We start from the raw sequence: 17,630 nt of genomic DNA, 5'->3' as shown, positions 1-17,630 counted from the left end.
GACATACGATTTTCAGCATTAACGATAAAATGTGAATGATGGCAGAGCATGACTTGGAAGAGAAGAGTCGGGTGGGGAGAGATCAGGAAGGGAAGTGATTTAACTTGTAAAACAAAACTGTATACTCGCGAAACACGAACTGTCAGTTTCTGTGTTTTTTGTGTGTAACTGACATCGTAATTAGTGTTTCTTGCAACCTCATCTTTAGGACTGCAATCGTTCTATAATATTTCATATAATACTTGCTGGCAACATCAGTCCAGTCCATATATACCTATGCGTCTGTGTCCGTAACGAAGAATCTTCACACACCAATGTCATACTTTTCACAATAACGTTATTATCCCACCTGCTGCAAATTAATATTATCATTAGGGAATGTGTTCATATCTCTGAACACATTTCTTTAATATTAGTCATTTAAACCGTACCTGTCAACTCTATCTCATACAGTGTTCCCAGATCTATAGGCTCCTATCACTCACGCTGAGAGGGACGAACTTCTGCTGTCAACTGTACCTCGGATTGCCACCACCGGCAAGGTAGGGCTGGCGGCACAGGGTCCTCCCGGTCGCCATCAAGCGACTGTGCCGGCAGCGACTCTTGCAATATCCAATGATGCTCGTCAGTGGAGAAGTGAAAGTGGGGCCTAATTCTTCACCAACATCCGCGGCCTTAGCACAGATTTAAACTCAGTTCATTTTTTCCTTCAATCCATATCCCCTCTGGCCATTATGGCCTGTGGACCCTCCAAAGAAATGGCGGCTCTGACGCTGAAGCTGCTGATTGGAGGCCCTCAGGCGGTACTTCTTTTATTTTCCCGGGAATGATTAATGCTTCCAGGGCCAAGAGCCATACAAGTGTGCCCCACACATAACAGAGGTTGTTTTCTCAGGCATGGAAGCATACATTCCTTTCTCATATCCTATGACTAATGCAAATAACCTTGGTTTTATCATGTTTCTCCTAATGCTGTTCACAGCAAGGAGGGGCCCTTCAAATGGTACCAGAGTAAACCCACCCTCAAATACATCTCTTTTATGTTTCTGCCCAGAATCATCCTAAGTCTGTCCTTCACTCCACTACAATAATTTCATTCATACTAAGTGCTCTAAATGCTCCACCTCAAATTCTTTCCACTCCTATTGGCACCTTGCCCAAAACCTTCCTAATAACCTTATTTCACCATCCTTCCTTCCTCTTTTCCACTCTGATGACTCTTTGGCTGTTTCTTCTACTGAAAGAACAGAACTTTCTCCTCCAATTCCATTCTTCCCGCTCCTACTGGCACCTTGCCAAAACCCTCTCTAACTATTTTACTTTATCATTCTTCGCTTCTTTTTTTTTTCACTCTGATGACTCTGTAGCTGTTTCTTCTATTGAAAAAAAAAAAAAAACTTTCTCTTCCAATTCCACCTTAGATGACTCCAATGCTGTTCCTCCATCACTCTCCCACCCTGACTTCCTCCTGGCTGACATTAAAATTCCTTCAGTTGATGTGTTTTCTGTCATCACTGGCCTCAATACTAACAATATGGACCTGATGGGGTCGTTTTTGTTGACCTTAAGAAATGTGCTTCGTGCTTACACCCTGCCTCAGTAAATTCTTTCGCCTTTATCTATCAACTTGTACCTTTTCTCCTTGTTGGAAACTTGCTCTCATTCAGCCTGTCCCAAAGAAGGGTGATCATTCCCAGCCCTCCGACTTGCCCAATTGCTTTAATATCCTGTATTTCAAAAGTTTTTAATAATAATCATATTCTTAAAAATTTTTAAAGCACCTCTCTTATTATAACCTTTTTTCTGATCATCAGTAATGGTTCTGCCAGGGATGCTCCACCTGCAGTCATCCCAACTTTCTTTCAGGCTCCTTGTCATCCTCCTTTCGTGACTTTGCCAAAAGCTTTGCCATTGCACTTTACATCTCAAAGGATTTCGACCGAGTTTGGCATAAATCTTTAATTTTTAAACTACCTTTTTACGGTTTCTATCCTATCTGTGCCTTCATCCTTAACTTCCTTTCTTGTCTTTCTATAGCTGCTGTTATTGGCTGCTGCCGTTCTTCTCCTAGGGCTATCAATTGTGGTATTCCTCAGGGTTCTGTCCTATCACCAACCCTCTTCCTTCTGTTCATCAATGACCTAATCTGTACATCTAACTCTCTTCACTGATGCCTCCCCCATTCACCTTTCCATCCATTTTCTGTGCGTCCATCTTAACAGTTACATCAACCAACAAGGGATAGGGCTATGGCATACTTAATGTCTGACTTGCCTCATATCTCTGATTGGGGTAAAATTAATCTTGGTATTAATGCATCAATACCTCTTTTCTTACATCTTTCAACCCGCCAAAATTTACCACAAGAATATTCTCTAGTTTTTGGCGATAGCCAACTCAATCCTGCATCATCTTTGAACATACTTAGGGTTTCATTCTCTCGGGATTTGTTTTGGAAGGACCATGTTATCTTTCATGTAAAACCTGCATGCAAGAGATTAGGTGTACTAAGCTGACTCAGTACCATCTTTACCCCTGCACCGTTGTTGACCTGATACACAGATTTTATTTGCCCCCGTGTAGAGTACAACTGACATGAATGTGGGGAGGCTTCCCACATACAACTCTTCTCAGCAAGGTGAAGTCAGAGGCTTTTCGTCTCATCTACTCTCCTCCTGTTACTAGCTCCCTTCAACCTCTACCTCTTCATTGTCCTGTTGCTGTAGTCCTACATAATAGATAGATAGATAAATAGATAGATAGAGAGACAGATAGAAGCAGGGAGTCAGATGATGAGAAGGTGTTGTGTCTGCGAGAATTGAGCAGTGCTAAACATGCTTACACACTCTTAACACTGAGGAAAGCTGACGACAGCGGCCAGTAAGGAGATGATGCAGTTAGCTGTCAGCAGTCCTCTCGTGAACAAAGATCTGGTAACCATGAGGAACACACGTGACACACCCCTGCTACACCAGATTTTAGGAAAGAGAGTTTAGAAGGAGACAAGTGACCCTAGAGAGAGGTCGAGACGGAGATTAGCCTTAGAACAGAGAGAGAGAGAGATAGCGAGACAGGGAGGTAGCTACCCGGGACTTATACTCGTTCCGCTGCCACCAAATGTCATAAAGGACTTTGTATTTACTTGTAGAGAAGTATATTTTAGACTTGTGGTCGAGCGGCTTTTATATCTTGTAGTAGCTTCCCCACCAAATGTCATGTAGTGACAGGAGAGGTAAAGAATAGTATGGGACTATTTTTATTTGTCTTGGAAATATTAAACACGGAACGAGTGTAAGTCCCGGGTAGCTACCTCCCTGTCTCGCTATCTCTCTCTCTCTCTGTTCTAAGGCTAATCTCCGTCTCGACCTCTCTCTAGGGTCGCTTGTCTCCTTCTAAACTCTCTTTCCTAAAATCTGGTGTAGCAGGGGTGTGTCACGTGTGTTCCTCATGGTTACCAGATCTTTGTTCACGAGAGGACTGCTGACAGCTAACTGCATCATCTCCTTACTGGCCGCTGTCGTCAGCTTTCCTCAGTGTTAAGAGTGTGTAAGCATGTTTAGCACTGCTCGATTCTCGCAGACACAACACCTTCTCATCATCTGACTCCCTGCTTCTATCTGTCTCTCTATCTATCTATTTATCTATCTATCTATTATGTAGTCCTACATTGCATCTTTATCTTTTCTCTATCACGGCTTCAATGGTCACTGCTCCTTCGAACTGTTTGCTTGCATCCCTCCATCATTATGGGGGGGCACATAGCACCCATCGGGCAGGAAACTCTCATCCTTTTCCTGTCCATCTCTCTGATGCAGGAGTTACCCATTACTCTCAGACCTTCATGTATGCAACAGATCAACACTGGAATTGCCTTCCTCTGTCTGTATTTCCTACTGCCTGTGATCGCCAGTATTTTAAATGTAGTATGTCCATGCATACCCCCTGGGGGTAGGGGGGGTTTTCAAGAATACTCCCCCAGTATCCCTGCTTGTCGTAAAAGGCGACTAAAAGGGTTGGCGGAGGGTTAGTGCTCCTCCCCGGAAAACAACTAACTAAAAAAACAAACAATAAGCCTCAGACAAGGACTGACCAAACAATGACGACCCAGGACCGGACAAAGGACTTGATAATGGCTACGTGGAATGTAAGGGGAGCGAATGATGAGGTGAAAGAGAGAGAGATTGTCCAGGTGCTTGAGGGTGCGAAAGTGGATGTATGTGGAATAACTGAAACAAAATGGAGAGGAGAAAGTGTGAGAGAATGGGAGTATGGATGGGGTATATGTGCAGGAGGAGGTGAGAATGAGAGGGCAAAGGAAGGAGTATGTATAGTTGTGAGTAAAAGATGGAAGAATAGCATAAGACAGTATGAATCAGTTGGGTCAAGGATTGTGTGGGTAAAGTTGAAAGTTGGAATACAAATGTGGGCGATTGTGTGTGTGTATGCGCCAATGCAAGATCATGCTAGAAGAGTGAGAGAAGAGTTCTGGACAAATGTAGAAGTGTGCATGGAAAAGTTTGGAAGGAATGAGAGAGTGTTTTTGATCGGTGATATGAATGGTAAAGTTGGGAATGTGAAGGTGGATGGAATAGTTGGTGAGTGGGGTGTGCCTGCTGAGATAGATGAGAATGGGAGTGCGTTAGTGGACAGTTGTGCTGGGAGGGGGTTGGTGATAGCCAATACCCTCTTCAGGCATAAAATGATCCACAGGTATACATGGCGAGTGATGAGAAGGGTGGGTGGTGAACTGAATGAAAGGAAGGCAATGATTGATTATGTGTGTGTGGATGAAAGGATGCGAAGATGTGTAATGGATGCAAGAGTTTATAGAGGTTGGGGGAGTGGACTTTCTGACCACTACTTGGTGGTGGCCAAAATTAGAATTCAAGTAAGATGGAGGAATAGAAGAAGGGAAAGACGAGAGGAAGGAGTAGTTGCAAGGAGAGTGGAAAGGTTACAAGAGGATGAGAAAAAGGCAGAGTATAAGAGAGAAGTGGAGGAACGATTGGGCAAATATGAATTGGAGCAGATGGGAGACGAGGAAGGTGTCTGTAGGATATTTACAGAAGAAATATGTGCAGTGTGTGATGTGGTGTGTGGAAGGAAGAGAAGACGGAGGGGGGTGCAAGGAACAGCGTGGTGGACTGAAGAGGTGAGACAGGTTGTGGCACAAAAGAAGAAAGCATACAATGAATGGATGAGAAATAGGGCCGTGGAAGAAGTTGAGAGGCGGAAGAGAGAGTTATATGTAGAAAGAAAGAGGTGAAAAGACTAGTAAGAGAGAGTAAGAAGAGAGTGGATGAGGAATTTGGAAGGAATTTGAGTGTAAAGTGGAGGGACTGTAAGAAAATGTTCTGGAAAGAGGTGAAAAGAGTAAGACAGGGTGGAAGTGAAGTTAGCAGGGGAGTGAAAGATAAAAATGGTAGATTACTAGTGGAGAAGGGAGAAAAAGTGAGCAGATGGAGAGAACACTTTAAGGAATTGTTGAACATAGAGGATGGAAGTAATGCGAGTATAAGTGGCTGGGGAATGGCTGGGAGAAGGAGGGAGGTGAGAAGGCAGGAAGAAATCAGTAGGCTAGAAGTTGTGGAAGCAATGAAGAAAGTTAAATCGGAGAAAGCCCCAGGAATTGATGGAGTGTGTGGTGAAATGCTGAAGCATGGGGGAGAGATAGTAGTAGAATGGATGTGGAAGATGTGCAGATTGGCCTGGGAGGAAGGTAGAGTCCCAGAGGATTGGAAGTCAGGTATAATTATTCCCTTATACAAAGGACAAGGGGAAAAAGAAGTGTGTGGTAATCATAGGGGCATTTGTCTTCTTAGTATAATAGGAAAAGTGTATGGTAGGACACTTATTGACAGAGTTAGAAAAAGAACAGAGAAATTAGTTGGAGAAGAACAGGGAGGCTTTAGGAAGGGAAGAGGTTGTGTAGATCAGATATTCATTCTTAGATCTTTAGTGCAAAAGTTTCTAGAGAAGGGAAAGAAGTTGTATGCAGCTTTCATGGATTTGGAGAAAGCATATGACAGGGTGGATAGACAAGGATTGTGGAAAGTGTTAAGAATATATGGAGTAGATGGGAAGTTGTTGAATGCTGTGAAGAGTATGTACGATGATGCAAAGGCTGCAGTGAGTGTGGATGGTGATCTAAGTGAATTTTTCTCTTTGAAGGTTGAGTTGAAACAGGGATGTGTCATGTCTCCATGGTTGTTCAATCTGTACATGGATGGGGTAATAAAAGAGGTACAAGGTAGGGTAGTGGATGTTGGAGTGGCCCTTGTGAGAGAGGATAGTGTTTGGAAACTCCCTGTACTGTTGTTTGCAGATGATGTTGTGTTGTCGAGCGAAGACGAAGGGGAGCTGCAAGGCATGGTGGATGAGTTTGGGAGAGTGTGTAAGAAACGGAATCTAAAGATGAATGTAGGGAAGAGTAAAGTGATGGTCTTTGAGAGAGGTGAAGTCAGTGAATGGACAGCAAGGTTGGATGGTGAGGAATTGGAAAATGTGAGTACGTTTAAGTAATTAGGTAGTGTGATGAGTAATGATGGAGGTTTGGAGGGTGAAGTGCTTGAAAGGGTACAGCTGGGAAGAAAGGTTGCTGGTTCTTTGAAAGCAGTGATAAGAAACAGGGAAGTGAGCATGGAAGTGAAAAAGTTACTATATGACAGTATTGTGATACCAACTCTAACATATGGAAGTGAAGCTTGGACGTTGTTGGAAGGACACAAGTCAAGAGTGAGAGCAGTGGAAATGAGTTATTTAAGAGGAGCCTGTGGAGTCACATGGAGAGACAGGCTGACGAATGAGGATATAAAGGAGCGTTGTGGTGTGGATGTGGATGTGATAGGAAGCGTTATGAGGAACACACTGAGGTGGTTTGGCCATGTGGAGAGGATGGAGGGTGAAAGACTGACGAAGAGAGTGTATGTGAGTGAGGTGGATGGGGGAAGAGGGAGGGGGAGGCCGAGGATGAGATGGAGGGATGGGGTGGAGAGGTATATGAGAGAGAGGGGTGTGAGTTGGAAGCAGGGCAGTGAAATGGCGGGGGACAGGGCGACTTGGAGGCGATTTGTTTGTGGCCACCCCAAACGGGATTGAGGCGTCTGGCAATAAATAGATAGATAGATGTCCATGCATCTTGAACGGATCTTGAATTTGGCTCTATTATCTTGTTTTTTTTTTTCTTGGAGGGAAATATTTGCAGGCTTCTAGCCTTTAGTTCCTTCTTCCTTGTATGAAAAAAAAAAAAAAAAAAAGTTAATGCCAAAATACTTTATTCAACTAAGAGTGAGTCATTAAAGCCTGAGTGCTTACATTGTCATCTTTTTAACTGTCATGTGTGGGGCAACTAGTATTCTATTCCAGCTAATTTCAGATTCTTAACCCGTTATGTCTCGACCGATTTTTCACCACTGACTCCACCCCCTCAATCCCAGCAGATTTTTGAAGTAATTTTTTGGATAAAACCTCTGCTTTTTATAAGAAATATTGGAAAATGCCCAAAAAAGTGCTCACCTGAGCTTAGAAGTGGTCTAAACAGGTGACCCTTTAAACACCTGATACCGTGTTCTCTGGATGTGCGTTGTGGGTGTCGTGTTTTCTGTGTACCGGCAACCATTGCAAACCACTCAGCATAGGCAGATATTTGTTCATTTTGTGCGATTTTATATGTAGTACAAGAATATATTGGTTTTCACACAATAATATAGGCGAAATAAGCGTTGTTTCACTCACTGAACACATCAACATACTGCATCTTCCTTGGCAACATTACCTCATCATCACTTCTGCTCGTTTCTTCCTCAGGCGCCACTTAATCTTTGTCCTCCACATTGTCATCGATTGGGGAATCATTCTCACCTTGAATTTCATACTGTGGCACGACACGTTCTTACTGGCCAGGTCACTGGTAACAGGTGAGTTGCCGAGACAATGGCGTGCAGGGGAGGAGGTCATGCGGGGTAAGGCAGTGTCACTGCCTGGCAGTGGGTAGAGGAAGGTGTCCCGCATATACATATTAAATATCATGTGAGAAATTTGAAAAATGTGCACATGATGGACCCCGCAATTGCAAAACATATGGTTATGTCAACGGGAGTCACCATGACGAAACATTGTGACGTACCCATACGTGAACGGGATGCCTCGGGTTAAACATGGGTGAATCATCTATACAATCAGGGTGTCACGTGAATACTGAGACTGAGTTTTCTGTGTGGGTGGGTGGCTTCTGGAGGACAAGCCAAGAGATGGGCTTGCTACACTGGGTGAGTGGGTAGGTATATGGGTGGGATGATAGGTGGGTGTGTAAATCGATGAGCAAAAATAGATCCACTTTTTTATAAGTCCAGACTCTGATGTAAATAGGTCAATGGTTGAAATAGGTCCATTAGAGAAAATAGTCCATGAGGGATACAGCCTTGGGTGAAATGGGTCCAAGCAAAAACATACGCCCAGTGAGTAAAATAAAAAGAAGATCAATGGAGTTAATAGGGCCATGTGGAAAAATAGGCTTGTGTGAGGATTTGGTGTATCTCAAGGGGGAAAAAATAGGTCCATGGAGGGAAAATAGGTTCGCAGTGGAAAATAAGTCTAATGCAGGAAACTGGTCTGTGGAGGATCTATCTATATTCTATATACCTAGGCTGCTTCCCCCAAGAAAAGGGAGGTAGCCGAGACAGGACGACACACTCCCCATTTACTCATCCATTCAAACACATTCATTCGCATCTTAGCCCCAAAGGGGAGAAGAGACAGATCCTCACCACACCACACCATACAAGGGTCAACTGCATAGTGCGATCAGCGACATCCGCAGCAGGACCCGATAGCAGAGCTGGTTTACCCCTGCCACATCATAATAGACCCATCCCCTTACCTGCACATGACCTGACTAGCTGATCAGACCAAAATGCGGGAAAATATGCCCTCAGGGCTGCATCATCCTTTATTCATTCACAATTTCTCTCCATTTGTTTCTGTCATGCACAGCCACTCTTCCTCGCTCAACAGACATCCCCCTCACATCCAGCGCTCTCTTCACGCTGTCCATTCATCCTATTCGTGGTCTCCCTCTCAGCCTTGCATCTCTCACATCAGATCTAGTTATCTTTTTCACCAGTCGCTCATTATCCATTCTCTCCATATGCCCAAACCATCGCAACACCCTCTGCTCAACTCTATCAGCCATCTCCCGAACAACTCCAGTTCTCCTTCGCACTCGATCCATACACATCACTCCACACATACTCCTCAGACACCTCATCTCCATTACATTCAAACTTCTCTCTGCTACACCCACATTCCACGTTTCAGCCCCATATAACGCAGTCGGTACCACAACACCCTCATGCAGCCTTCTCTTTACATCTGTTCTAAGCGAACGACATCTACGCATCTTTTTCATTCCTCCCAGCACCTTTCCTACTTCATTCATTCTAAACTTCACTTCTGCATCTATTCTTCCATCCACAGCTACATGTGACCCTAAATATTTAAAACACTCTACCTCCTCAAGCAACTCACAATTCAAAACTATATTCATCCCCCTACCATCTACCAACCTCGTACACTTCATCACTTTACTCTTATTCTCATTTACTTTCAATTTCCTCCTTTCACACACCCTTCCAAACTCCTCTACCAACTGTCTCAATCTCTCCTCTGAATCAGCCACCAGTGCAGTATTAACTGCAAACAGCAGCTGCTTCAGATTCCACTCTCCACCATCAACATTCACCAGACGCAGACCTTCACCTAAAACTCTTGCATTCACCTCCCTTACAACACCATCCATATAAATATTAAACAACCAAGGCAACATCACACATCCCTGTCGCAGCCCCACTCTCACAGGAAACCAATCACTCACAGCATTTCGCACTCTTACACACGCTTTAATATTTACATAAAAACTTTTCATCCCTTATAGTAACCTACCATCAAGTCCATACAATCTTAAAACAGTCCACAAAGCCTCCTATCAATTCTATCATACGCTTTCTATAAATCCATGAATGCCCAAAACACATCCTTGCCTTTCGCTAAATACTTTTCACACACTTGTCTCACAGCAAACACCTGGTCCACGCATCCTATCCCTCTCCTAAAGCCACACTGTTCATCACCAATCACTCCCTCTGTACCCTCTCTAACTCTCATAATTAACACTCTACCATACTCCTTACCTACAACACTCAAGAGACTTATACCCCTAAAGCTAGTGCATTCATACTTATCACCCTTGCCTTTATACAACGGGACAACACAAGCACTTGCCCCGTCAATTGGCACCATACCTTTCACAAAGCACACATTCAACAATCTTACTAACCAGTCAACGATAGTCAATCCACCATCCTTCAGGCATTCCACAGCACACCCATCCATACCTGCAGCTTTCCCTGTTTTCATCTCCTTTACTGCGTTGTCCACTTCTTCGTGATCAAAGAATTATTCAACTCTCCCAACACATTTATTCCTTGCACCATTCCATCCACCACAATCTCAGCCACCCTTTCCTCCTCTATATTTAACAATCTTTCAAAATACTCTGCCCATCTCTTCCTTACTGCATCCATCTCAATTAACATCCTTCCATCCTGTGCTTTTACTTGCCCTTCCTTCCCAGACTCTCTCTTTTGCACCCTTTTCATCTCCTTCCAGAACATTTTCTTATTCTGTTGAAAATTCTCAGTCAGCCCCCTACCCCACCTCTCATCTGCTGCCACTTTAGCATCACGCACAGCCCTTCTCGCCCTATTCCTCTTTTCCTTATACCTCTCATATGACACCTCATCCTTCCTCTGCAGCCACACTTCATATGCACGTCTCTTCTCAGCCACAGCCATACTTACTTTCACACACCACCATTCACTTCCTTTTCATACACCACCACCCACACGTCTCACACCACGCACCCCTTCTGCATGCCCCACCACAGCACTCTTGAACAACTGCCATTCCTCCTCCACACTGCCATTTCCTGGTCTTTCACTGCGTTCCACTCATCTTTCAATTTCTCCTGATACTCTATCATTTTCTCTCTTTTATCCAACTCACTCACTTTCAAAACCTCCCTGCCACACCTAACCCTCCTAGCTCTCACCCATCTCTTACCTACTCTTAACTTTCCCTCCACCAGGTAGTGGTCAGACATACCTCCACCCTCCCCTCTCAGAACTCTCACATCCAGCAATCTTCCTATTACATTCCTGGACACAACCACATAGTCCATCAAAGCTCTATCAACAACCCTTCCACCCTCCTGTCTCACCCATGTATACTTATAAATATCTCTCTTCTCAAACAGGGTATTTCCAATCACCATCTCTCGCTCAACGCGCATCACTATCATTCGTTCCCCATTTTCATTTCTTCCAGGCACACCATGCATACCAACTGCATCTTCAACTGCTACATTTCCCACTCTAGCATTCAGATCTCCCATCATTACCACATTCACATTCGCTCCAAAACTTTGCAGACACTTATCAACATCATTCCAGAAAGACTCCCTCTCTTCCTCATCCCTTTCACTACCAGGTCAATATGCACTCACAAACACCCACAGCTCACGTTCAAATTTCGCTTTCACCCACATCAGTCTCGATGACACCTCCTTCCATTCAATCACACACTGCTGTACTTCCGGACTCACTACCAAGGCCACACTTTCTCTTGCCCTTCCTCTATCAACACCTGACAATCTTCCATTCACACTTCCAAACATAGACTCACCCTTCCCTTTCATCTTCGTGTCACTCAAAGCTAATACATCCAACTTTCTTCTCACAAACATTCTCCCAATCTCCTCCCTTTTAGCCTCAATTGTACTACGTCCACGCACATTCATAGACCCAGTCTTCAGGGTACGGGGATAACTCAATCCCCCATCCCTTTCTCTGGCCTGTTTCTTTTTAGGAACTAAAAAACAGAGGAGGGGGTCCCTAGTCCCCTCACCCCGCCCCTTTTAGTCGCCTTTTACGACACGCATTCTTCCTGGGTTAAAAGAAAGGGTATGTGAGAGAGCATAGGTTCATAAGAAAAAGTCAGTCGTCTGGGGAAAATAGGTCCATGATGGAAAATAGGTTCAGTGAGGAAATAGATCCATGGAGGATGATGGATTCATTGGGAAAAATAGGCCATGGAGGAAAGGTAATCAATGAGATGAAAATAGGTCCGTTGTGGAAAATAGGTAGGTAAGAACATGACCCCTAAGAGGTGTAGCCGGATATGGGCTTATGCTAGTTTTATATGACAAATATATATATATATATATATATATATATATATATATATATATATATATATATATATATATATATATATATATATATATATATATATGTATATATATATATATATATATATATATATATATATATATATATATATATATATATATATATATATATATATATATATATATATATATTATCGGAGGTGAAACACCTTTCTTCATACATCTGTAACCTCCATATTTACGGAATCATAACATGTTGCTTTGTTTCACCGTGTTCCCCATGATACTTCCTTTCCATCGGCAGGCGTTTCATATACTTAACCTCAGTACCTGGCGGGTAAAGCCAACAAGATAATTGGGAAAAAAAAATCACCTCACAGCATCGAACGCCTTAGCTACCACGGAGCTGCAATGTAGAAAAATGAGTAGCTTCGTTAATATGTACGATATACACATTCAGTTTGCTTTATTGTCTTTCCAAAAGGTAGTAGTTGCCAGATCCCCCCAGGGGTTGGCCTTTACGCTGCCTTATCTCTTAGTCATTCAAATGAATTCCGTTCGTTCTAACTTGCGGTCATCACCCCCTTGCTTCACGGTACATGTTAACTATGTCACATAACATACACTTAAAAAAAGAAGTAAATAAACACTAAAAAATGTGACTGGTTTTTTACCTTTCAGACCTGCGGCATCCAGTAGCAGGCCACGCATCTCTCTCTCTCTCTCTCTCTCTCTCTCTCTCTCTCTCTCTCCCTCTCTCTCTCTCTCTCTCAATGGGATTTTAGATGCGAGTGGAGAGACATTAACCGCTCCTCTTCTTCCCTCTCTCCTTAAATTAGCTCTACCTAATTACTGCTATGCATCTTTATGACGTATATTTCTTTGTAGTTAATTCATGCCTTATGGAGAGTCTGCCAAGTACAGTGAACACTGTTTAGTTTACGAATCAATCACAAAAACTGCAACTTTTCAACACTGTTAAAAAAAAAAAAAAAATCGAATAATAATTAGCTCTGCTGAAATCTCTCCATCTCTAGTTTTACTGTATTACGATATTTTGGTTTTCTTCACCGTCGCCCTTGTGTGTATGAGTTTTTTTTTTTTTTACTCTTGCAGGTTTTATTGTGGTATTATCATTATCATCATTACCAACTACACAATGCTGACAAGAAAACAGACATCCATTTTTGCTTCATCCTACCCTGGGGGTACGGGGGATTCAAGAATACTCCCTCAGTATCCCTGCTTGTCGTACGAGGCGACTAAAAGGGTTGGTGGTGGGTTAGTGCCCCACCCCGTAAAAAGAACTAACTAAACAAGTGAATAAAGCACCCCGGACCAGGACGGACCATATGTTGAAGACTAAGGAATGGACAAAGGACATTCTGAGGGTGGGAACGTGGAATGTGAGAGGAATGAATGATGAAGTGAAAGAGAGAGATTGTTCAGGTGCTTCAGGATGCAAAAGTGGATATATGTTGATTGACTGAAACCAAATGGCAAGGTGAAAGGGTGAGAGAATGGGAATATGGTTTAGGTATATGTGCGGGAGTTAATGAGAATGAGAGGGCAAGAGAGGGAGTATGTCTGATGATAAGCAAGAAGTGGAAGGAGAATATAAGAGAGTATGGAACAGTGGGTGCAAGGATTGTATGGGTGAGGATGAAAGTAGGTATACAAGCGTGGGCGATTGTATGTGTGTATGCTCCGACTGAGGACCGAGTGGCAAGAGTGAAAGATAAGTTTTGGGAGAGAGTAGAAGCATGTATGGACAAATCTGAGAGGAGCGAGAGAGTGCTTTTGATTGGAGACATGAATGGTAAAGTTGGGAATGTACGAGTGGATGGAGTGGTTGGTCAGTGGGGTGTGCCAGCTGAAGTAGATGGGAATGGTAGTGCTTTGGTGGACATCTGTGCTGGTAAAGGGTTGGCAATAGCCAACACCTACTTTAGGCATAAGATGATCCACTGGTATACATGGAGAGTCATGAGGACGATGGATGGTGAACTTGTTGAACGAAAGGTAATGATAGACTACGTGTGTGTGGATGAGCGAATGAGAAGACAAGTGTTGGATGCAAGAGTGTGGAGAGGGTGGGGGAATGGAGTCTCGGACCATCACTTAGTGATGGCCAAGATAAAGCTGCAAAGAAAATGGTTGAGGAGATGAAGGGGAAGACAGGAGGAAACAGCTCCTGTGAGAAGAGTGGAGAAATTACAAGATAGTGAGAAAATGACAGAGTATAAGAGTATAGTGGAAGAAAGATTGGGAAGGTATGAGCTAGAGCAGATGGACGGGGTGGAAGACGTATGTAAGATATTCACGGAAGAGATAGGTGCAGCGTGTGTGGAGTGAGGAGGAGATGCAAGGGTGTGCAAGGGACAGCATGGTGGAATGATGAGGTGAAACGAGCTGTGGAACAAAAGAAGAAGGCATATAGTGAATGGTTAGCAAGTAGAGGTAGGGGAGAAGATGAGAGAGAGAAGAGAGAGTTATATGTGAGCAGGAGAAGGGAGGTGAAGAGACTGGTGAAGGAGAGTAAGAAGAAAGTGGATGAAGAGTTTGGGAGGAATCTGAGTGTGAAATGGAGGGAGAGTAAGAAATTGTTTTGGAAGGAGGTAAAGAAAGTAAGGCAGTGTGAAAGGGGAAATAGTAGGGGAGTGAAAGATAGGAATAATAGATTATTGGTGGAGAAGAGAGAGAAATTGAGGAGGAGGAAGGAGCACTTTGAGGATTTATTGAATGTAGAGAGTGAGAGCAGTGCGAGTACAAGTGGTTGGGGAATGGCTGGGAGAAAAAGAGATGAGAGGAGGGAGGAAGAGATCAGTAGGGCGGAAGTAGCAGAAGCAATGAAGAAGATTAAGTTAGGAAAGGCCCCAGGAATTGATGGAGTGTGTGGTGAAATGCTGAGGTATGGGGGTGAGAATGTTGTGGAGTGGATATGGAAGTTGTGTAGATTGGCTTGGGAAGAGGGAAGGGTTCCAGAGGACTGGAAATCAGGTATAATATTTCCTTTATACAAAGGAAAAGGGGAGAGAGAACTATATGGTAACCATAGGGGTATTTGCCTTCTTAGTGTGACTGGTAAAATATATGGTAGAATACTCATTGATAGGGTTAGGCATATGACAGAGGAGCTAGATGGAGAAGAACAAGGGGGATTTTGGAAGGGAAAAGGGTGTGTAGATCAGATGTTTGTTCTAAGATGTTTAGTGAAGAAGTATCTAGAGAAGGGAAAGAAAGTGTATGCTGCCTTCATGGACTTGGAGAAAGCTTATGACAGAATAGATAGGCAAGGTATGTGGAAGGTATTAAGAATATATGGAGTGGAGGGGAAATTGTTGAGTGCTGTGAAGAGTATGTACGAAGGAGCTAGGGCTACGGTGCGAGTGGATGGTGAGCTGAGTGAGTTCTTTGATCTCAGTGTGGGACTGAAACAGGGTTATGTGATGTCTCCATGGCTATTTAATGTATACATGGATGGGGTTGTAAAGGAGGTGTAAGGTAGGGCAGTGGATGTGGGGGTGGCTCTAATGAATGAAGGTGAGATTTGGAAGATTCCGGTGTTGCTGTTTGCTGATGATACAGTATTGTTGAGTGAAGATGAATGGGAATTGCAAGGTTTGGTGAATGAATTTGGGACAGTGTGTAGGAGGAGGAATCTGAAAGTTAATGTAAACAAAAGTAAAGTTATGGTGTTTGAGAGGAATGAAGTCACAGAGTGTGCAGTGAGGTTGGATGGTGAGGATATGGAGAATGTGAGTGCATTCAAGTACTTGGGTGGTGTGATGAGTAAGGATGGAACTTTGGGAGATGAAGTGCTTGAAAGGGTACAGCAGGGAAGGGAGGTTGTTAGTTCACTGAAAGCAGTGATGAGAAATAGGGAGGTGAGTATGGAAGTTAAGAAGTCACTGCATGATAGTATTGTGATCCCTACCCTGACGTATGGAAGCGAGGCGTGGACCTTGCAAGAGGGGAACAAGTTAAGAGTGAGAGCAGTGGAAATGAGTTACTTGAGAGGAGCATGTGGAGTGACGTGGAGGGACAGCTTGACGAATGAAGAAGTGAAGGAACGTTGTGGGGTAGATGTGGATGTGGTTGAGAAGATTAGGGGAAATAAACTGAGGAGGTTTGGACATGTGCAGAGAATGGAGAATGAAAGACTGACTAAGAGGGTGTATGTAGGTGAGGTGAAGGGAGGGAGAGGGACGGGTAGACCGAGGATGAGGTGGAGGAAGGGAGAGGGAAGGGTAGACCGAGGATGAGGTGGAGGGATGGAGTTGAGAGGTATATGAGGGAGGGGGGGTGAGTTGGGGGGAGGGTAGTCAAATGGTGGGTGACAGAACGACTTGGAGGCGTTTTGTCTGTGGCCACCCTTTGCCGGATTAGGGTGTCGGGCTATAGATAGATAGATAGATTCTCCAGTGTTATATAATCACTCAATTTGAATAAAGCCCTTTCTAAAGGACGTGAACAGGTCATCTATCCTTAAATATATTGGATACTTTTTGGATTATGATAACCGAACCTCGAGCCCCTGCACCTCGAAGAGGTTAAATGAGGTTGACTATTACAGTCACTTTAAAAAAATGAATTGGAAATTTTTGACTGTGACGATACCTTTATTTTCTCATACAGTTCCTTTAGCACAGGGTCGTTTGTTTCGCTAAAGTAGAGAAGGGCTGTACCCTTTAGTGGAAAGGAACCCCAGGACCATCCCGGGCGATCCAGCAGGTCCTGGAAGGAGTTGATGGACGGGGATGTGGAGTGGACGGTGAGGTGGGCCACGAGAGAGGAGCGGTAGGCTGTATCCATCACCAGGGCCGCCAGTAGCCAAGTGCCCGCCACCAGCTGCATTGATAACAATACACTCTTTTGACTTCAGCACACTAACACGGTATTATATATTTTATTCCATGATCTTAACATACGCAGATAGAGAGATAGATTCATATCTGACTGCACGACACCACCACCCAAGTAATATACCATGACTTCATGGTGTCGCCTCAGCCACCCTCTGTGATAACACTACCCATTAACGACTTCATACCATCGTCTCGCTGATAGATATTTAACGTCATACCACAATGTTGATATATATTTGACTCAGACACCACAAGACCTGCCAGCAACCATGTACACGCCACCACCTGCAACACCAACAACGCCAATTCCGATTCCATACCACCACCACAACTGCTCCTCAACACAGCTTCACATAGTCACCATCACTATCATCTTTAAGAACAATAACACTCACTGTTAATTCTAAACAGCCTTCATGCACCATCACACTAGCTTATACACCTTTACACTTACTCATGCACCCTGACACTAACTCATACACCCTCACACTAACTCATACATCCTCACAGTAACTTAT

At 43.7% G+C, this 17,630-nt stretch overlaps 1 protein-coding gene across 1 annotated transcript in view; it reads right to left on the bottom strand.

The window, feature by feature from the left end:
• Positions 1 to 17,630, bottom strand: part of LOC145396797 (glutamate receptor ionotropic, delta-1-like) — a 57,045-nt gene that overhangs the window by 22,587 nt on the left and 16,828 nt on the right. The window contains exon 4 of the mRNA XM_080270088.1: positions 16,865 to 17,095. Coding sequence (XP_080126214.1) covers positions 16,865 to 17,095 — 231 coding nt within the window. The remainder of the gene's footprint in view (positions 1 to 16,864; positions 17,096 to 17,630) is intronic.

The sequence above is a fragment of the Coenobita brevimanus genome, chromosome 39 (assembly GCF_032717465.1).
Source record: "Coenobita brevimanus isolate Jiangsu-jjx chromosome 39, ASM3271746v2, whole genome shotgun sequence".
NCBI lineage: Eukaryota > Metazoa > Arthropoda > Malacostraca > Decapoda > Coenobitidae > Coenobita > Coenobita brevimanus.
The sequence above is the reverse complement of the archived record's forward strand: the minus strand, read 5'-3'. Positions and strand labels throughout refer to the sequence as shown.